The 21,587-nt window shown below is 38.3% G+C and overlaps 4 protein-coding genes across 9 annotated transcripts in view; 3 read left to right on the top strand and 1 right to left on the bottom strand.

Annotated features, from left to right (window-relative positions):
* The window catches only part of LOC127617430 (histone H3), an 83,180-nt gene that overhangs the window by 24,908 nt on the left and 36,685 nt on the right, over positions 1-21,587 (bottom strand). The gene's annotated exons all lie outside the window — the stretch shown is intronic.
* LOC127617500 (histone H2A-like) lies at positions 4,919-5,366 on the top strand. Its single transcript, XM_052089476.1, has one exon. It carries the CDS (start codon positions 4,919-4,921, stop codon positions 5,300-5,302), a length of 384 nt encoding a protein of 127 aa, XP_051945436.1. The 3' UTR covers positions 5,303-5,366.
* LOC127617860 (histone H4) lies at positions 5,875-6,458 on the top strand. The gene has a single exon (XM_052089977.1). The coding sequence runs from the start codon at positions 5,886-5,888 to the stop codon at positions 6,195-6,197; it is 312 nt and encodes a 103-aa protein (XP_051945937.1). The 5' UTR covers positions 5,875-5,885; the 3' UTR covers positions 6,198-6,458.
* On the top strand, positions 6,820-21,170 carry LOC127617299 (histone H2B-like). 6 transcript variants are annotated; one of them, XM_052089278.1, is made up of 8 exons: positions 7,560-8,494; positions 8,580-8,666; positions 9,647-9,834; positions 10,580-10,995; positions 16,296-17,016; positions 19,048-19,198; positions 19,312-19,439; positions 19,990-21,170. In XM_052089278.1, exons 5-8 carry the CDS (start codon positions 16,465-16,467, stop codon positions 20,290-20,292), a joined length of 1,134 nt encoding a protein of 377 aa, XP_051945238.1. In that variant the 5' UTR covers positions 7,560-8,494; positions 8,580-8,666; positions 9,647-9,834; positions 10,580-10,995; positions 16,296-16,464; the 3' UTR covers positions 20,293-21,170. The 6 variants fall into 6 exon arrangements, with proteins under 6 accessions (XP_051945258.1, XP_051945238.1, XP_051945229.1 ...); XM_052089269.1 differs by having other exon boundaries at positions 8,748-9,834; XM_052089298.1 differs by having other exon boundaries at positions 6,820-8,494; positions 8,580-9,834.

Genomic DNA, 21,587 nt, shown 5'->3' with positions numbered 1-21,587 from the left:
GTTGTGAAAGGGGCTATAAAAATAAAAATTACTTCACTTCACTTGACTTGTTTACATACACCAACAATAACAAAGAGCTCTGATGGTCTAAATAACAGATTGTTGAGCAGTTTTAGCAACAAAACAACAGGAGCCACAGTAGCTGATGATACCTCGATTCCTCTTCATAGATGAAATTTGACACTGCTTCTTTTAAAAGCTTGCCAGAGACATGAAAACAGTCAAAGTCCATGTATGGCATGCTTTTATACAAAAATAATTCAAAATAATCCAGATGGGTCCCATCCGTGGCTTTCAGGAGTAGTGAGGCCACAAAATGCCTTTTGTCCTCTCTGTATCTCTGTTTACGAAGTGAGCACAAGTGGGTGGGGTCATGGATGCGATTATTTAAAATTAGGCATTGATGTTGTTGCTGTAGCGGTGGTCATGAATTAATGAACAGTTATACCATATACGAGCTGTCTTGTTCTTATTATGGAACAATATGCACACAATAACACTTTAAACTAAAAACATGAAACAAGGATTCAATAATGATGGGAATAAAATGTACTTGATTAAACATATGCTTATATCCAATATAACAATTATGAGAAGTCAATTTCAGAAATAATAAATATAGGCAAAGATGTCACAGTAACTTCTCCTGAAAACGTAGATCATTGCTATCAGTTAACATATGAGTAATGTTCGATTCATGCAAGCATGACAAGCATACAAGCATAAACACACTTTAAAAAAGGTCTGATTTCCTGATGTTGTGGAGCGCAAATCAGCAAGACTTGGCGGTTGATGAGATTTGGGTTGTAAAATTAAGCTGGTCATCTACCACCACTCCCCCAGGCTCCAAGATGTTCTGGGTGGTGTTACTTTGAGTTGGCTGGGATCATGAGGATTTATATCTTGGCAAGGTTGAGCTTCATCTAGGCCGAGAGGCAGGCAGCGATACGAGCTGAAACAAAAGGGTTTTTGAAGCCTGACTAATATCTGTCGAGTAGGTTATTCTAGGAGAGAAAAGAAGACAACTGGTTCAATACAACCCTCTCAAAATGTTTAGACAGGTTGGGTAGGAGAGGGACTGGTCTGTAGTTGTTGACTACTGTCAGGTTATATGTTCATGTTTTGAGCTGTGGGGTTACTGAAGCCTGCTTTAATGTGTTAGTAAAGTTTCCAGTTGTGAGAGATCTGTTGATAATCTGTGTGAGTGCAGGTAAGATTGATGGAGAGGCACCTTGCATAAGATGTGAGGGGATAACATCAAGGGGACAGGTGGTAGGATAGTTAGAAGAAGCACTTTGGAGACATCAGTCTCGTAGAGAGGGGAGAAAGATGAGAACACAGGAGGATAGAGAAGACATGAGAAATTTGAAAATAGTTTACATAAATCTGAAGTTTTACTGATTATTCTGGTAATAATCAATTTTAGCACTAGAAACCCTGTTGGAAAAAGAGGTGAGAAGTGATTGATACATGTTCAGGTCAGTAGGGTCTTTTGACTTGCACCACTTTCTCTCCACAGCCCTCAGCTCGATGCTTGATAGAGATGCTATCAAGACAAGAAGTTAATGTTGAGAAAAGAGCATTTGTAACTTCATTTAAATCAAGTGAAGCTAAATTGTTAGTGGAGAAAAAAAGAGACTGTGGTAAAGAAACGAGTGAGTGAGAGAGAGCGGTTGCGGCGGAAGGAGACCATAGGTGAAGTGAGAAGTAAATAAGACAAGAGAGTGAGACAAAACTGGATGAAGGAATGGTCAGAGTTCCATCTGTCACTCACTCGACAATGTGTTGATGTCTGAGATACCTTCTGATCTTTTATAAAAGGCCAATTGGAATTGCAGAGTGGTATTTGCATGCCACTCCCCGAACATACTGGTATAAAGGAGGGGAGTGCATACCGCTCATTAAAATTTTCTCTTCGGAGCCAAGCGGTCGCTATTTCATTGAGAAATAAGCGAGCTGAATTCCCATGGCTTCCATTCACCTCTGCTGGATACTTATGGCGCATTACATCGGCTTTCCCTACTATCTGCACAGGTGCACTACTAAGAATATATTCTAAAAGAGTATTTTCCACCAAAAAGAGCATATTCTAAAATTGCGGCACACATTGAACGTCTTTTTAAAGATGCGTCTTTTTAAAGATGCCTTTCCGTTTGTGTGTTATACCTGGATGCGGTCGACATCTTTCGCCTTCAGATGGTCACTGCCCATGCAGAGACATCTTTTGTGGATGCGTCATGTTCTCATTGTGAGGACTTGACCATGGCAATGTTGCAGTCGTGGCTTGCTTTCGTAAGTCATCCATGGTGGTGGCCAAAGCCTACAGTGCCGCTGGACAAGCCACCTCCGCCCTGCTCGCCATGGCTCTCCTCCAAGTCCATCAAGCCAAGCCTTTGAAAGAGCTGCACAAGGGTTGTTCCACTCGGCGATCAACCTCGTTCTCCACCTTGTTGATCAAGGAACAACACATTTGGCTTAACCTAAATTCATGGTTCCTTAACCTGTTTATACGCATTTCGACACATGCGGTGTTACGTCACTCTGCTTACATTTAATATATAATTTACCATCTATAAATGTAATGAATGTTAACAAATTATACATCTTTTCAAATGTCTAAGGGTTCAGCATTGATATTCGATCTCTGTTTCATGACAGCAATGCTCCAGAAACAGCAATTTAGTTATTTGTGCCAGGATTACGAATGAAAACATGCAATATCAAAACAGGACTTCATACCTTTGTTATGAAAATGCGATCGCCAGATGAATCCAGTTTTCCACATTTGGGTCAATTTTCAATGTCAAGCGTTCATTGAAAAACATCCAATAGCACTTTTTGTCCATAAAAGTGATAAATCTTGGAAATATTAATATATTCTCCATTGTTTACATGAGATCTCGCCTGAAAGAATTACCCTTTGTCATCGTTCTTCAACAAACTGTGCAATCTGAACAGCATTCATGTTGTAAAACTGTATATTATCTTATATATTAGAGTCTCATAAACAAAATGAGCGTGTCTCCAAAGTCTATTTTTAAAAATGTGGCATAGTTTTATTTATAATAGCTGAGCAGTGTAGTCAGATGTTTTGTCGTCTTGAAAGGTGGAGTCTTAATTCTACTCTGTATACCGGCAGTGATTTTCAGAGAAAAATGCTTGCTGGAACATCATTTTTTGTTAGATCATCTTCAAATTTGAAACGTAACTTCTTTAGACTTGTGGCTTTGAGAACATTGTATTTCTGGGTTGTCTTGGCACTTCTATTATAGTTTTTTATTATAAAAACATGTTCAGCACAAACTATTTCCAATACTATAAACCTCTCCTTCTCTAACTGACCCACTTTTCCAGAGCTGGTGAACAGACGACTCCATTCTCCGGTTAGGGGCCGGTAAGAGAAACTTTTGTTCCTTTTTCATTTAAATTCGATGCATGCTCAAGTAGCTGCGGTACCCAGAAGTTTAACAAAAGAGTGGTTTCCTTATTCCCTGGGTCACATATCTGGTGTGTATGGCCATCATTACGACAACCATCCATAATTCCTTTTTGGCAGGTTCAACGCCCCGGCGGCGGTTTCCTCGCCCCTGCGCACCAAGCTGTAGCACAAACACACTCAACCTTGGACAGTTTCGACAGATCGTGGGGATGAAACACTTCCTCCCCCCTCCTCGACCGATCCACTGGTGAGTATCAGTAGTCAAGTAAGTGCTTCGATGTCTCTTGACTCAGCACGGCCACAGGGCCCAAGCCACATCAATGTGGCCTCTCTGGCTCAGCTCCGCCCCGCCGCATGGCCCTACCCGCATTGTCCCCTTAGTCCCCATCGCCCGGAGCTTGGAAGCGTGGCTTGCGCTCTTCAACACGTTGCGATGGCTGGCCTGGACTGTCCGGCTCGGCTACGAGATTCAGTTCGCCAGGCACCCACCCAAGTTCAGTGGTGTCCACACTACCACGGTGAAGTTGGAGGGACGGCTGTCCCCCTCCACCTTGAAGGTGTATGTAGCTGTTATAGCTGCACACCATGACACAGTGGGCGGTAAGTCCTTAGGAAAGCACGATTTGATCATCAAGTTCCTGAGAGGCTGAACCCCTCCAGACCGCACCTCGTTCCTCAGCCAGCCAGGTATATCGCTTGCGCATAGTACCTTTCACTTCGCTTGAGGTGAAGACTTGCATTGTTGATTCCCAGTAGCGTTTCCTTGTCTGTAAACTGCGTCTTCCTTGGGCCATGTGACCATGTGGCATATATCCACTCAAAATACTCTTAAACTTGCCAGTAATTATTGGCCTTTTATAAAAGATCAGAAGGTGTCTCAGGCTCCCAAGAGTGACCCCTAGTGTCACTACATCGATACAATGTCTCGTTCCCTCCATCAGGGATCGGAGGTTACTGAAGTAACCTGGACGATATGTAGAGTAAAAGGGGGATTATTGGTGATACAATTACATGTAAGAAAATTTTTACATTTCTCAAGAAAAGAAAATGTAAACTGTATATGTGAATATGTGAAAATTAAACTGACAGAGTGTGATCTTAAGGTGTTAATTCAATCTCAAAGCTAACATTAGCTAGTGTTGCACACTGTGCAATAATATAATAATATATGTTTCCCTCTACCTCTGCTTCAGTTTCATTTTTGCATTCTAATGTATAAAACCTATAATAATACAAAATTTGTTTTTGTTTTTTTATTCAATGTTTTTAAACCTTTAAATAGTTGAAACTCACTCTTGAACACATTCATCATCAGAGAGAGGGGGCGTGGTTTGGAGTTTGGAGGGAAGAGCAGTGATTGGTTAGAATGTTTTCCAGACTCTAGCCAATAGGCGCCTGACACACTCTTATAAATACTGTTAACGGGCACACAACGCCACATTATTTTGTTATTAGAAATTTTATAATTATCAATTGAAAATGAGCGGCAGAGGTAAAACCGGCGGTAAAGCGCGAGCAAAGGCTAAAACTCGTTCCTCCAGGGCAGGACTGCAGTTCCCCGTCGGTCGTGTTCACAGGCTGCTCCGCAAAGGAAACTACGCACAGCGCGTTGGTGCCGGTGCTCCTGTTTATCTGGCCGCTGTGCTCGAGTATCTCACCGCTGAAATCCTGGAGTTGGCTGGAAACGCCGCTCGGGACAACAAGAAGACTCGTATCATTCCCCGTCACCTGCAGCTGGCAGTGCGGAACGACGAGGAGTTGAACAAACTCTTGGGTGGAGTGACCATCGCTCAGGGTGGTGTGCTGCCCAACATCCAGGCTGTGCTGCTGCCCAAGAAGACCGAGAAACCCGCCAAGAAGTAAACGGACTAAAGTCTGATTCACTGAAACACAAAGGCTCTTTTAAGAGCCACCCAATTTAACTATAAGAGAGTGGTATCTTACATGTGAAAACGACCGAAAGATATGCAATATATAAAAATAAACAAGGCAGCGAGATGTGTACTAACACATGGTCAAGTGTTTTAAATCTATTTTAAATCAAATACATTTGAGTGATACTGACCTTTGAGCTCTGAACACTGCTGTAAATGATTGCTGGTTAAATACTTTATCGTGAATGAGTTTTTCTTCAACAGTGAAAGTAAAATGCAAAATTTGTGTTCAATTTACTGACATTTTTACTGTCAATTCTTCTGGTTCGTGTTGTACATTTGATTAATACTCATTGACCTGAAACTTATTCTCATTTAAAATGATAGAAATGTAATGAGTGAATCTGATCTTTGGCACGTCTGCGCTGTGAACTAAGAGAAGGACAAATACGTGACGTGCTTTAGGCTCCTCCTTCAGTTCTATGTTTCTACTAGGTCCTGTAGACATCTTTAAATGTGCTCTCCAGCATGTTTACACTTCACATTCTGTTTATACTCGTTTAGTCGACATCATGTCTGGAAGAGGTAAAGGCGGTAAAGGACTCGGGAAAGGAGGCGCCAAGCGTCACCGCAAAGTGTTGCGTGATAACATCCAGGGAATCACCAAACCCGCAATCCGTCGTCTCGCTCGCCGTGGCGGTGTCAAGCGTATCTCCGGTCTGATCTACGAGGAGACTCGCGGTGTGTTGAAGGTGTTTCTGGAGAACGTTATCCGTGATGCCGTCACCTACACTGAACACGCCAAGAGAAAGACCGTCACTGCCATGGACGTTGTGTACGCGCTGAAACGACAGGGACGAACTCTGTACGGATTCGGAGGATAAACGACTTTATTCAGGAGAAATCAGACCAACCCAACGGCTCTTTTAAGAGCCACCCACAATCTCACACAAAGAGTTGATGACTACTGATGTTTAGTTATAATTACATCGTGAAATTTATGAGCTATAATAAAGAATATATTTCATGTAAAAATAATTCATGTTTTCTCCCTGAACAATCTCACATAGTCAAAGCGATCATAGTTTAATGAGATTAATTTACATTATGAAGTTTCTTTGGAGATCTGTAAGAACTTTCTGAAACAGAAGTTTATAATGAATAACGGCATCGTCTTTCCAAGAATAAAATGGGTTCTTAAATGTTTTGTTTAATACATATTTCATATGATTTTCAAACACGTACAGAATTACAGATGAAGTTTCTATGGGCGAGTAATAATACAGTCCAGATTTACTTTTAGCACAAAACATTTGTGTGGCATATATGAGGAAAAACAAATAGATCAGAATAGTACTAAACACAGAAAGATATAAAAAGATAATGCGATTTTGCAAATAATAACAAAAAATGTATGGTTAAATTATATATTTAAATAATATTGAATTGGTAAGTACTTTAACACTTTATTCACCAATTAAATTTTTTTTAGAAGCTTTTCTTTTCTTTTTCATTATATTACACATTATTAAGAACTGTTTATTTTCTCATAATACTACATACACAATAATAAAATGAGCGGGAGAACTAAACAAAGGAAATGTAATCGTGTGGGGGGTGCAAACTTTCAAACATGAGGCGAGAGGAGGGACTTTCATTTGGAAGTCTTTGATTGGCTCTTTCAGGCCCGTCAATCTTACAACTGTCCAATGAAATCATTGAATGTGTTTGACCAATGAAAATACGCCATCAGAGACGCGCTTCATCTCCTCACAGAATTAGCATAGAGGAGGGAATAAATACTTCTGTGAGCGGAATAAGAATCATTATTCTGAGTTTGTTCTTCAGATCATCATGCCTGAACCAGCCAAATCCGCCCCGAAGAAGGGATCCAAGAAGGCTGTCTCAAAGACCGCCGGTAAGGGAGGAAAGAAGCGCAGAAAGTCCAGGAAGGAGAGTTACGCTATCTACGTGTATAAAGTCCTGAAACAGGTTCATCCTGATACCGGGATCTCTTCCAAGGCGATGGGAATCATGAACTCTTTCGTCAACGACATCTTCGAGCGCATCGGCGGTGAAGCGTCTCGTCTCGCTCACTACAACAAGCGCTCCACCATCACATCGAGAGAGATCCAGACCGCCGTGCGTCTGCTGCTGCCCGGTGAACTGGCCAAACACGCCGTGTCTGAGGGCACAAAGGCCGTCACCAAATACACCAGCTCCAAGTAGAAGAACATCCGGTTTATTCAACCAACACAAAGGCTCTTTTAAGAGCCACCCATGTTCTCAGTGAAAGAGTTTTCTGCAGAAAGTGTTTGTCCTTTATAAAGTAAATCAAGGTTGTGTAGTGTCTGTAAAATCAAGCTTTTAGAATCAACAATACTTTAAACAAACACGTTGAAAATGGGTTCATTACTCCAAGCTAAATTTACTGCCATCTGGTGATCAGACTCGCAAATGAGAAACCGCTGTGGCCGTTTCATGTTTTCTCCATTAAATAAGTAATATGGAACGGAATACCTACATTGAGGATATTTTCGAGTATGATCAACACAAAATTATTTATTTTCATTGTGGAAGTAAATTGAGAAGATTAACTACTTTATACAAGTAATGCATTATTTTAAGTGTGAACGTTGCTAAGGTAAGAAATGTATTTTCATCATTTTACACAATGTTTTGTCTGTCTATCATTGAATAACACTTTCGATTTTAATTGTTTAACCTTCAGTGTTTTAAAAACATTACATTTTGTAATTAAAACTGTTTGTGCACTGCCCAGTTTTCATTGAGGCAGCCAGTAACTGAGGTAAATGTAGATAATTTCAGTTGTTGTTGCAGTTAATGTGGCTAGTGTATTTTAAAAGAGATGGAAAATGGCAGTCCTGATGTTAAAGAGCATATGAATGGGCCAGTGCCAGAGTGTTTCTCAAGACAAGTTTGTCAATTTAAAGTGTTTGCTATTGATGATATAGTAGTGAAGCCAAAAGAGAATGTTTTAGTCCAAAACATTGAGGATAAAGGAATTGTGTACATTGTGGGGAAATTAATATAAAAGATTTGCAAATAATCATATTTCTTGAAATAATTACAAATGTTCTTGCATCTAACAACTCTTTACCTGAGGAAGACGACGACAATCATGAGATGGAAACCTGAAAGAAACAAAGTCATGAAAAGTGTAAGAAACTTCAGCCTTTTTTAAATTATAATGTATTTAGTTACAGCAGATGAAATAATAAGATTTGTTTTGTATTTCTGAGCAGACGGGATTCATTGGCTAATGCTCCAAAGAGCCCTAGTCAGCACAACACTCTTGCATTAGATCCAGAGAGGCACAACAGACCCGTAAGGTGAATACAAAGGACATATAGAAATTAACTCAAAGATAGGAATATTTAATCTGCATATATTGGTGAATTTTATTTTTGTAGGGCGACGTTTTCAAGAATCCATTTGACGCGTGGATCTTTGGGGTGTCTTCATGCGCAGTCTTCCGCTGAACCCAAATAGGTGTAGAAATACACTGTCCCTGCACCCAAAGGTTTATGGCACATAGATGGTAACCATAAGCTAATATGCAAGACAAGTTTCCCTTAGGGGACAATAAACTGAACCTAACCTAATAAGGTATGCTGACAACAATATAAATGATTGAAGCTTTAATCATGGTCAGCTGGATGTGTTTTCCTATATCAGACTGAAGAGGAAAGGTCTGTATACAGCAAAAGGCGGCAAGACTAAATATGCTGATTATACTGTACATTTTCATACCCCTTATATTTCATTTTTTTAAAATTGTAGCCATAGTGTAAAGTTTAACTGGTAAGCATTCACATACGTTCAATAAGAGGATAACATGTAAGACTATGCAGGAAATTGGAAAGATAGTATTCACTTGGAACACAATAAAGACAGACATTGTTTTAAAGACGCTGAATACATGGACACTTTCTGCACACATTAATACGTGCTCACTCCTGTTACCAAGCCACCTCTGGCTTTTTTGGAAAGTCATTACAAATATCTACTCTGAAATCTTTAATTTTGGCTTTAAAAATGTACTCAAAATTACAAATACTTTTACTGTGTATGTGTGTATGTTCTATTTATCTGTATTGTAGATGTCTTACAAAATGTTCAAATCTTCAATTACAGTTCAGGTTATGGAAACCCCATTTCAGGCTCAACATTGTACATTTTGTCTAGGTTCTTGTTTCCAGGTTAAATATTTCAGTACTTTTACTGTGTTAGGATCGAAAGTTTGTGGAGAGATGTTTATGCTTATATGTTTATCTCTTCTGTACAATCTCCACCAACATTGAGAATAAAGGGCTTCTGAACCCAGATGATGAAATGCATCTCTACGCGCTCAACCGATGCTTCATGCCACATGTACAGAAACACCTTCAGTTCTTTCAGGATGGCTGGAACCCCAACAAGTTGCGGATCGAATGAAACCGGTCACCAATACAGCTCTGGGAAAGTCATCAACCTGAGGCATAGCAAGACCCTAACCAGGTATTTATATCCGAGCTGATTAGGAGATATACTATATTAATTAACCTGTTAATAATTATCAATGTATATGCATTGTAAATTTTAAGGTTAAGACTGCTATTTATTTAGTTATTTGTAAGTGACCCTCGTTGTAATCACATGTACACGGTAAAAAAAATCCCATATAATTTACGTTAAAAAACTGGCAGCTGTGTTTGCCAGAAATCTACTGTAAAAAATACAGTCGAAATGTTCTTCTGTTTACGGTATACTTAAAAGTGAACTGTAAAAAAAAACGCAGTTTTGGTTGCCATTAAAAAAAATCATTCAGAACCGATATGAAAGCAAAACATTTTTTTTATTTAAATACCACAAACATAGTAAACACATACTTTGGACAACCATATTCTTCTTAAAACAGCAGTAAAAGAATGTACTCCTTGTTGGCTTCAACTTGCAGAACAAACTATTTGAATAATTACAATCTTTACCAGAAAGCCCACATTAAATAACCTGAACAAGACAGCAAACCACTCTATTAACAGAATGGATTAATCATGAACCAAATGCTTGGAAAGCATTAACATACAGCTCAGAGGCACACAACCAAACTTCCTGTAGGGACACTTAAATGTATAAATTGAAAGGACATGAAAAACATAATCATACAAAAAAACATACAAAGTTGTAAAGCATTCTCAGTGCCAATGTAATCTTAAGACATCTGTCAAAGTTTTTGTCCAAACTTAATCTTCTCTCCATTCAGGATCAGCAAGGTCTGCTATGAGTGTAAGGACTCGGGGGTTCACTGGGAGCTGTTTTTTGTTTTTCCTCGATTCAACTTTGGTGCCCCTCTCTGGGTTTAAGCTGAAGAAGCACCTTAAAAAGAGAATTGAATGACTGAATTTGTTGCTCATCACTCTAAAAAATGCTGGGTTATTTTTTTAACCCAACCGCTGGGTTGAGACTGTTGGGTCATTTTATTGGGTTATTTTCTCAATGTTGGGTAGTTTATGTAACCCAACTCTGTGTTACCGGTTGTGACCATTGAAACAGTGAACTCACCCCTCCCATCGACGCCTCAAACAAGGCTTCAGACCAACAACTCTACCTTCGCGGGTATTTTGGATCACCTCAGAAGATCGTTTTTCAGCAAGGACAGCTGTTATTCGGCGAAAAAAGGTATGTTTTAGAGTATTTAATCTAGAAAACTATTACTGTACCCCAGAAAATGTAAAAGTATGCAAAATAGGGCGATTCACACGACACAAAAAGTCTTGAAGTAAGTTAACGTTAACGTTACAGCTTTTCCCTGCCTTTTGAATAAGTCAGATACCTCTTTTGGCCAACATTTCCCCTGAAATATGTGACTTATGTGAGTCATTTAGTTCGCTAACGTTATGTGTTTTGCGTTAGGTCGATTGTCGGTACGCGAGTGTCGTTTGCTTTATGATACGACATTCACGTCAGCCGTTTATAAACTATCGCCTTTTTTTGTTTAAAATGATCAAAATTAGAGAGTACGTCATGAGTTCATCTTCCAAACCGGGTTTTTGTCCAGTCATGAAACCCTAGATTGAGTCTTGAATAGCTGCTAACAGTTAAGTGTTTATAGTCGGACTTGTTGGACCTATCTCTACTGCAGAGTAACGTTACTTTAGCTGAGTAAGTTAAGTTACCTAAAGCTAACATATGTAATATATTCATATCTATAAACAGAGAGAAGTAGCGCAGGCTACAATGTTCTTCAGACATAATAATATGCAGTTTTACTTATTAACCACTAGACTAACAAGCTTTAAACAAGCTACAACACACACACATTTAATATCTTAAGATGTTGAGACATGGCTTTATACAAAGCATATGAGTGAGTTGTGTGACATATCTGTAATGTTAGAAGGTGCACTTACGTGGAAATTTAAAACCATAGTCATATGGTCATATCTACGCAGATATAACAAAGTGATAAAACCCTGCGTCCCAATGTGAATACTATCCACCCTATCTGCCCTAAATAGTATTGACAATTACTAATGTCACATACTATTTAGGATGGATAGTAGCAGCTATGCACATTGGGTAAGTCATAGTTTATTAATGAACTACGAGAAGGCACTGAATATGTCTGTTGCATAATCCAATGTTTTTCTCTGTGTAAAATAATTACATATTTGCCCAGACAAAATTAAATCTTTACAAAATAAATTTTTATATATTATAATAATAGTAATAATAATAATAATAATAATGTTTGCCTCTTGAATAATAAATGGATTCAGTGAAACAGATTTGATTATGCAGCAATAAACTAGCCAGTTTATCTCAAAGGGTTAGTTCACCCAAAAATTTAAATTCTGTTCTGTCATTAATTACTCACCCTCATGCAAGGCATCTACCATGTTCAAGGCCCAGAAAGGTAGTAAGGACATTGTTAAAATAGTAGTTGCGTTGGTGTCTACTCTATGCAGGGTCAGAAAGCTCTCGGATTGTAACAAAAATAACTTAATTTGTGTTCTGAAGATGCACGGAGGTCTTACGGGTTTGTAACGAAATGAGGGTGAGTAATTAATGACAGAATTTACATTTTGGATGAACTATCCCTTTAATGCATGTGTTTTTGACTTTTGATCATTTAAAACTTGATTAAACAGTTATGTTTTAATGACAAAAGTTCAAATAAGTGAGCAAATGGAAAATATCTGTATCAGCCAAAAAAAAAAAAATCTTATTGGTGTATTCCTAGTGCAAAGTTGTCTTTATAAGTCACTGATTAAAATAAGTATGTGCTCAAAAGTTAAGTGTATTCGAATTTCTCATATTCTCATCTGTTTGATATACAGACCATTTTGTATCATTTTAAATGTTTTAAGAAACGTGATGACTACTTAAAACTCACAGCCTCTGCTAATTTTCCCAATTTTCCCACTGACAGGTTGCAGAATAACAGCTTATAATAATGGATCATTTTGTACAGGAGAAGCTGAAAGAATGGAACTTGGATGTCTTGATACCAATCTTTAAAATTAAAATGCACTTCTTTATATGTTCATTAAAACCCATTGAGCTCTGAATAGCAGGGCTCTACGCTAACCTTTTTCCCAAGGAGTACACAAAGAAATATAGGAACACAGTGAAAAAAGTTGATTAAACTGCTCAATTCATATAGATTCGTTTTACGATCTTTTTATGAACTTTTTTCGAAGCATCAAAGTGGTAGTTGTGTAGTCTGTCAATGGAGGGAAAGAAATCTCTCAATTTCATCAAAACGTTCTTCATTTGTGTTCCGAAGATGATTGAAAGTCTTACGGGTTTGGAACAACATGATGAGTAATAAATGACACAATTTTCTATTTTAGGTGAACTACCTGTTTAACAATTATCCAAATATTATTTTTAGCCTGCTTCAAAATATATAAAAATAATGAACACCTCAATAAAGTATAAAGTGCTAAAAACAAAACAAAAAAAGCCCTCTTGCTAGGGGTGGGCGATATAGCCTCAAAATTATATCACGATATTTCAAGAATATTTGCGATAATGATATTTATGACGATATAGAAAATCTTTTTTTCATTACGTTTATCTCGCCTAAATGTTTGCTCACTCATTGTGTTTTTACAATGGGGTAATTTTGTTGTGTTTACACAACACAAGGAAGCTTGATTTCAATCTTTGAATTATATTGAAAAAAGTAGCAAAAATCTATACAAAAAAAAAAGATACAAATAAAGAAAAAAGTTTTTGGGTAGGTCTAACACTAGTATTCAGAAATACTACAGAAACTGAATAAAGTAATCGCATGTAAAATAACACAGTCTTTTAGTTCTGATTCCTGACTAAACGAAATACATAGGCTATTAATTATCATTCCTTACAATTAAAGCTATCTTTTGTTGTTTTGACGACAACATTAATGACAGACACATGTGGCTGCTGTCACTTTTACTGCTAGTGCACTGATCCATTGCTGTTTTCATTATACTGTCTGTCACACTGTCACATGCGTTTTATACACAACCGACTGTGTTTACGAGTATACTTACCAAGACCAGAATTTTTGACACAATGCATGTATGCACGCAGAGAAATGCTCAGAGTCTCTCAGAGAGCGTGCGAGTAACATACTGGATAGTTTAAAATCGCTTGAATGTTTAAACTGATAAGACTTAAGAAGACGTGAAAATTATAAACTTTAGTTGTGATGCACTGATGGCCCGATTGTGCAAGTGACAATTCAGTTATGTCCCGACTCCTAAACGCGAGAGTGTGGTATCGCCGCCTGCAGCGCTTGACTCTTGCCTTGTGCAACACATTTTGAGAGACGAGAAAGAGAAGGCGCGGCAGCACCGCTGAACACTCAAGCTGTTTTTGAAATTGCGTCTCGGAGAAAGTTTGGTTGTACTCGACGGTGTGTTTTTGCTTGTTGTGTTTCCACCTAGCAGTAACAGTTTTTTTTTGTTGCATATTTTGCAAAATATTGTGCTTTGTTGCAGGTCTGACTTCTTGTAACCAAACCACTTCCATTCTATTGAAGTAGCTCCCTTTTTATGTACTAAATTGTCATCGGAGGCTGACAGGCTGCTCTTACTCTCAGACAGGTGATGTTGTTGTGCGCGCTAGGGAACGTAAATGCGCCATACGTCATCGCGTCGCTATATCATTGACTACGTTTACATGCAGCCAATAACCCGTTAAAAACTGGGATATTAGCAATAACCCGGTCGCGAACGGCATGTAAACACCGGCAAAAACCCGAATATGCTCATATCCCGAATTTTAAAAACCGGGATATTATACCTGGGGTACCCCTTTTCTAACCCAAATTTTTGGTCATGTAAACGCGTATCGGCATATCCCCATAGTGATTTGTGTTCTGCGCATGTTCTATTCGCAAGGAATCTTGGTCTTTTGAGTAGAGAAACTTCTCGACGCATACAAAAATCTGCGTGCAGTATACCGGAAGTAAACATGGCGAGACCAGAGCCCGTCTACATTCTCTGGCGAGACGCAGCACTTTTGGAGCGAGGTCAGTAACGTTACCAGCATCAAAGCGCAAACAAAGGCGATCGCTATCTGCCCCGAACTATTCATTATCCGCGTGCTGCTATTGTTGTTGTCTTTGGATACAGGAAGAAGAATCGGAAATGACGCATATTGCGTCTTAATGTTGTCCGTACGTCTAGACGCTAACCGCGCGTCGCCGTTTACATCGGTATATTGCAATTCCATGTATACAGGTTATTCCTAATGTTTCAGAAAACCGAATAGTGACCTTAACCCGACCATAACCCGAAAATTGGCTGCATGTAAACGTAGTCATTGATATCGCGATATGACACTTTTTTATCATGTTAAAATTTAGACCGGTATTATCGTGAACGGTATGATATGGCACACCGCTTGCTTTTTTCCTTTGCCGTACTAGTAGGCTAAGTTGTCCTTAAAAATTAGTTTTTGTCACCTTCCTGTCCTCAGTGTCGACTGTTTTGGTCGTAACTTCACTTTCTGCATTTGGTCTTTTGGTGAGACCTAAACGTTAAAGACTAATAAAATTGATACTCATTTGCAAGTATCGATAGTGTGCAGGAGTTCCTTGTTTATTTTTTTTGCACTTGGTCTTTTGAAATAATGACTATAGGCTTCATACTGTGAACATTGGGTATCTAGCTCACTAAGTGTTTACTTGACTTTTTTAATAGTGTATCCCTCCTGTTTACACCTGGTCACTTTATGCGTTTTTACTGATCAAAACGATTCCATTTAGGTGAGTCACATAAGTGTGTTTTCGCAAAACTGATATAAATCGGATCTTCTATTCCCACGCTATATGCAGATTTAATGTAGGCCAGAGTTCACGTCACCAAAAGCAACAGATATGAGCTGCATTTTATTGATCATAAGCTCATTTCAAAATCAGCGATTAGGAGAGAGCGACAGCAGCACTGGTAGCCTAATATCATTTAATTTCTTTACTATTAATGAATATAATTGTGTGTTGAGCGTCTATGACTTACTTTCACTTTCATTTGCGGCAGTTTGATGCTGGTCTTGATGCGTGTTGCAGTAGCGTCATCATATCTGGCTATAACATATTTTTAGCACTGTTGGGAAGAGTCACTTGACTCTCTCACTTAAAATCCAGCAGTTCCCGCACATACCCACACTATTTTAGTGATTGGTTCATTGGTTGCGAATCGCTCTCATTTGAATAAAGTTACGTCATCATGTTATGTTCACATTGCGACCCCGTCCTCTTGCATGCTTTCCATGTGAAATCAATGGTACGCTTCATCGCGCTGTTGTTCAGTGTATTGAGAACAGCCCGTCACTCGCGCACACGTGCTCGTAAATTATTTTACAAGTTCGCACACAACTATTTTTTGGCACAAATGCGAGTGAAATACTCGCACTGTAGAGCCCTGAATAGGTCAGTTTTCTTACATTCTTCTCTTGTCTCTTGTCTCTTTTTCTCTTTACAGATGAACAAATTGATGAAGAAACCCTCCTGCTGCTTTGAGGTCTGACAATAGACCTCTGACTTCTCACAGTCAGCCTTTCGAGGAGGAAGATAATGCTGCCGAAGATAATGCTGCTGATGACATAGAATGGGATGAGTTAGAGCAGAACACTATCACAGATAGAGTGGCCATGTTTCTATCAAAGTTGAAGGCAAAATCATCTATGACCCTATCTACTGTCAACTTTGTAGTTCAGCAAACATCTAGTCTGGTCTTTGATATTGTTAGTGCTTTACAAAGACAGACAATGTCTTTCTTGGAAAGGATTGGCCAAAGTGAGACCCCTGAAGGCCAACAGCTGAATCAGCAATTTGCAAATGCAGCTAAACCTTTTCAATGCTTGGATACTGAACACAAGCAGATGAAATACTTTGTTCAAACTGGGTACCTAGTTCAGCCAGTGGTGCAGCCTCTCCCTGGTGTCTCGTACACACAACAAAGGGACTCACAGACAGGAACTGTAAAACAGGTGGCAGTGCAGGATACTTTCCAAAGGATTCCTTTACGTCCACTGCTGAAAATCATTCTTGAGAGTCCAGGGACGATGGAGAAGATAATGGAGTGGAAAAGGAAGCTTAGTGACTCAAACAGTCTGGGTGACACCACTGTGTTGAAAATAAGTTCTGTTTTCCCCACTGAGCCCTCTGTTCCTCTTCTGCTGTATAATGACGACTGTGAAATGGTAAATCCACTAGGCTCCAAGACCTCAATCCACAAGTTGGGATTCATCTATTTCACTCTTAAATGTCTTCCTCCAGAGTGTCTTTCAAGTCTTGATTCTCACTTTCTTTTGGCAGTATATAAGGCAGATGATGCCAAAACTTATGGTATAGATGCTGTCCTGAAGTCAATTGTTGATGATATCAATGACTTGGAAACAAATGGTGTGGAAGTAGACACGACTCACTTCAAAGGCACATTGAAGGTTTGGGTTGCCCAAATTTGTGGTGATAATTTGGGGCTAAATTCAATCCTTGGCTATACAGAGAGCTTCTCTGGGAACAGTGTTTGTCGCTGGTGCCATGTGAAGAAACCGGTATTAAATTTTTAAAAATGTGATTAAATTGGCCTATCATGCATATTAATGAAAATAAACTACCATTGTTATATTAATCATTTTAAATCGATCTATATTAATCTCTCGTATTTTAAAATGAGATATCAGGTAAAAGTGCTTTCCTTCAGAAGCACATATAAGTTTTTCACATGTCCTTCGGGAGGGAATCACGTCTTATGTTAGCCTGGAAAAACCCAGACAACTTCCGGCAAATTTAGATTTGCTCTGCAAGTAGTCTGGCAAAGAGCTCATTCAAGCCCATTTCTAATCCGGCAAAATAGCGGCACCAATCAGAAACGTTGAGGCGGGCATTACACGATGACGATCGCTCTGATTGGTTTTAGGTCTATCCAATTGCGCCCAGAGGCATTTGAGCGACGTCCGTTGGTGAAGCGCAACTTTTAAATGCATTATTATATTCAAATTGCAAACACATGAGGACAGTCTCCATGAAAGACCCACTGGCAGATGAACGTGCTACTACCTTTCTCTCCGAAACGGTAGGAAATTAAATTAGATTTAATAGAGGATTTTAACTGTGACACAATGATTGACGGCAGTTTACGTGACAGATCCGTCCGATAAAGATGACGAAGTTAGTATGTCCCAAAGCTTGCCTACTTTTTTGCTACACATTCAAAACTAAATACCTTTTCTTCACAAAAGAGTACATACTTTTATGGCGTAGTGTAACTTAGGTGAACTGGGATGCAGCATATGGCTTTACACGATGACGATCGCTCTGATTGGTTTTAGGTCTATCCAATTGCGCCCAGAGGCATTTGAGGCCCCTTTGGAAATGAGTTATTAATGAAGCTTTGCCAGACCATAACTCAGTTACTACTGAGAATGGTCTGGTTTTTACCAAGTTAGTCTTATGTTTCAGTTTTTACAAAAATAACTTGAATGAGAAAATAAAGTGTGGGTCATGCTTGATGTTAAAAAGAGTTGTCAAGTGCAATAAGCCACAGAAAAAGATCTCAGTGTGTTACTCGCACTGACTGACTTAAAACTTAACTTTTTGACTTTTTACTTAAGCGCGTGCTTAGAAAGCCTCATATCTTTGTCACCATGTGATCCTCAGTTCAGTTTTTTTAGCAGTATTCGGAACTACGCTTGAACATCAGATACACAAAAGTTTTCACAAAAATGAACAGCAGTTTAAACTTTTTTTTTTTAAGTTTTTTATTTTTATATACAGTATAATTGTGCTTCAAATAAAACAAATATTTACCTACACCTTATTGTTGTTTAAAAGCATTTACATAATATATATGAATGTATATGGAGCGTGATAAAAAGTTAGGCGCATCAGTGCAACCAAGGCAAAGGTGTGTTCCGGGTTTAAAGGGATAGTTCACCCAAAAATGAAAAGTCTGTCATTATTTACTCACCCTCATGTTATCATTTAGTCACAGTCTGAAGGCCTGTAACATATATTTTTTTTTCCAATCTCTTGTGTGGTATTAGCTGAAGAACATTGTGTCTTTTAGGGATATATTTTTAAATTGGGAAATTCTGGAAAATTAATAATCTTAAAAACCAACTTAAAAAAGGTTTGAAATGGGTTAAACACTCTCAATAAAGACTGAAGACAGGGCATTGCCTTTGAAGTGTTTAAAATAAGCTAATGCACTATTGATTTGTCACTTTCAGATTTCACAAGCCTTCTCTATATTATTCCCCGACCATGCAGAGAGACTTTGTCAAAATTGGAAATTGAGTTTCAAAGACAAAATCCTTCACTTCGCCAGCCAGGAGAAAAAGGCTCAGGAGCTTCTCCACAATGTAGAAAATTTGTCTCCAGGTACAGTTGTGAATGCAAGTTCAGCTCCAACCCAAACTTTATAATAATAGAGTCTCTGCCTTAGAATAATGACAGTAAAATAATTAATTGATACAAATTATTAATCTGCACAGAAGTCCAAAGTGACATTGCACTCAGGCTGCTACCTATGATACTGCCCACCCCTGTCTACAAAAACGGGATGAAAATGTTCAAACCAAGCTTGGAAGAAAATATCAAGTCTTTCATTGAATTCAAGAATGTAAGTAAGTAATGTAGCATTGCACACATCACTATACAGACCATACTAAGAGCAACTTAAAATGGCTAAACATATCAACAGTCATTTCAAAGTTTGATACAAAAAGCAGAAAATGCTGGTAGTGCTTCTTGGGTGTAAAAGTGTGTAAATACCTCTGGTGCTCTTCAGTGAAGGGATCCACATATATCTTAAGAATATAAGATTCTTACCTGCTCAACCTAAGTAGCTGTTATTGATTACTGGTCTTAACAAGGAAGTGAGCTGTTTGTCAAACACTTCAAGCCCTGACGAAGGCCTTGCTGGCTGAAATGCGTAGGCATGTTTTTATTTTATTAGACTAGCCATGGATTAATAAAGGCTTTTTAACCTTCATCCTCCTGAGTGCCTCAGGCCCTTTTCTTAAGTCATTTCAAAGTGTCAATTCTCGTATCGCACGGAGAAGGACAACAATATATCGCCATATCGATATTTTGTCCCACCCCTAATTTTGTATATAATGCTGCATTGTGTTGTGAGTTGTATGTTTTTAACATTCTTCTGTTTTGAACAGATTGGGACCAACATAGTTGAATACTTGCAGGTGGCTGGGCTCACTAAACCCTTCCCCTTCGTCCTTGGTCTTGGGGATGACAGTCAGTGCCATCAGGCCTTTGTAATTATTGGCAAACAGGCACTACAGCAAAACACTCTCCTTGGTGCTGTGGACACATGCTTTAAACTTTTTTATGTTTTGGACATCCATTTCCCAAAGCAGTGCGCACCAGTGTGGGAATTTTTGCAGACTGTTGTCTACAAACTCCCAGGAACAGAATCCCCTTCAGTAAGACTGCTCCGTGGATATTTGTCATGTTAAGCAGTACTGGAACCAAAACAACTAACCCTCTCTAAAATGTTATGAGTTTATATGAAGAGGAAAATTGTCAGACTGATGAATATATCTAAAGCATTTTACTTGTGCCACTTTGTTAACCTTAATCTCTAAAAAGCTATGAGTTTAAATTAAGTTTAAACTAAAAGTTTAAGTGTCAAACTAATTTATAAAGCACTTGTGCCACTTTGATAACCAATGTTAAAAGTGAAGCTAATGTAATTTAATGTTAAAAGTGAAGCTAATGTAATTTAATGTTAAAAGTGAAGCTAATGTAATTTAATGTTAAAAGTGAAGCTAATGTAATTTAATGTTAAAAGTGAAGCTAATGTAATTTAATGTTAAAAGTGAAGCTAATGTAATTTATTGATGTTATTTATTTTTTAAATATTTTTCATTATTTATTTATTAAATATTTTTTAAATATTTCTAAACAAATTGGAATGAAATGTTTTATATGCTGTTTTATTGTTCATTGAGCATGAAAAATTGCCTTTTTTCTATGAATTTCTTTTTATATTACATTTGGATGTTCTTTCTTATTAATAAATCTTCTCCTTTTGATTATTACTGTTTCCTCTGGTAATTCTCTGCACTCAGTATTTTCAAACCTATTTCAGGTTTGTTTTTAACCAGCAATGTAGTAATTTTTAATCAATAGTTGAGTTCAATTAAACAACCCAGCATGTTGGGTCAAAGATTTAACCCAACCAACTGGGTTAAAATAACCCACCGCTGGGTTAGTCCATATTTGACCCAGCGTTGGGTTGCCAAAATAACCCACATTGGGTTGTTTTAACCCAGCAATTTTTTAGAGTGTATACACTGATTAAAGCATTAGTTTAAAAAAATCTGAGCGCTTTCTCTCCCTCCATTGACAGCTACACAACGACAACTTTCAAGCCCCAGAAAGGTAGTTAAGACATAATTAAAGCAATCATGTGACTCCAGTGGTTTAACTTCAATTTTATGAAGCAACATGAGTGCATTGTTTGAGCAAAACATCTATTTACCACTTTATTTACAAAAATATTGATCTGTAACACTTGTGCATGAGAGCATCATGACACGTGTGTTGTATGGATGCAAGAGCAGACATTGTGTGAACGCTTTTAATAATGTTTTTTTAAATATAATGTAGTAAATTATGCTCTTTTGCACAACGCAATGCTTCATAAATTGAGGTTAATCCACTGGAGTCACATGGATTAATTATGTTTTTACTACCTTTCTGGACCTTGAAAGTGGTAGTTGCATAGCTGTCAATGGAGGGTCAGAAA

This window comes from Xyrauchen texanus, chromosome 2 (assembly GCF_025860055.1).
Source record: "Xyrauchen texanus isolate HMW12.3.18 chromosome 2, RBS_HiC_50CHRs, whole genome shotgun sequence".
Taxonomy (NCBI): domain Eukaryota; kingdom Metazoa; phylum Chordata; class Actinopteri; order Cypriniformes; family Catostomidae; genus Xyrauchen; species Xyrauchen texanus.
The sequence above is the reverse complement of the archived record's forward strand: the minus strand, read 5'-3'. Positions and strand labels throughout refer to the sequence as shown.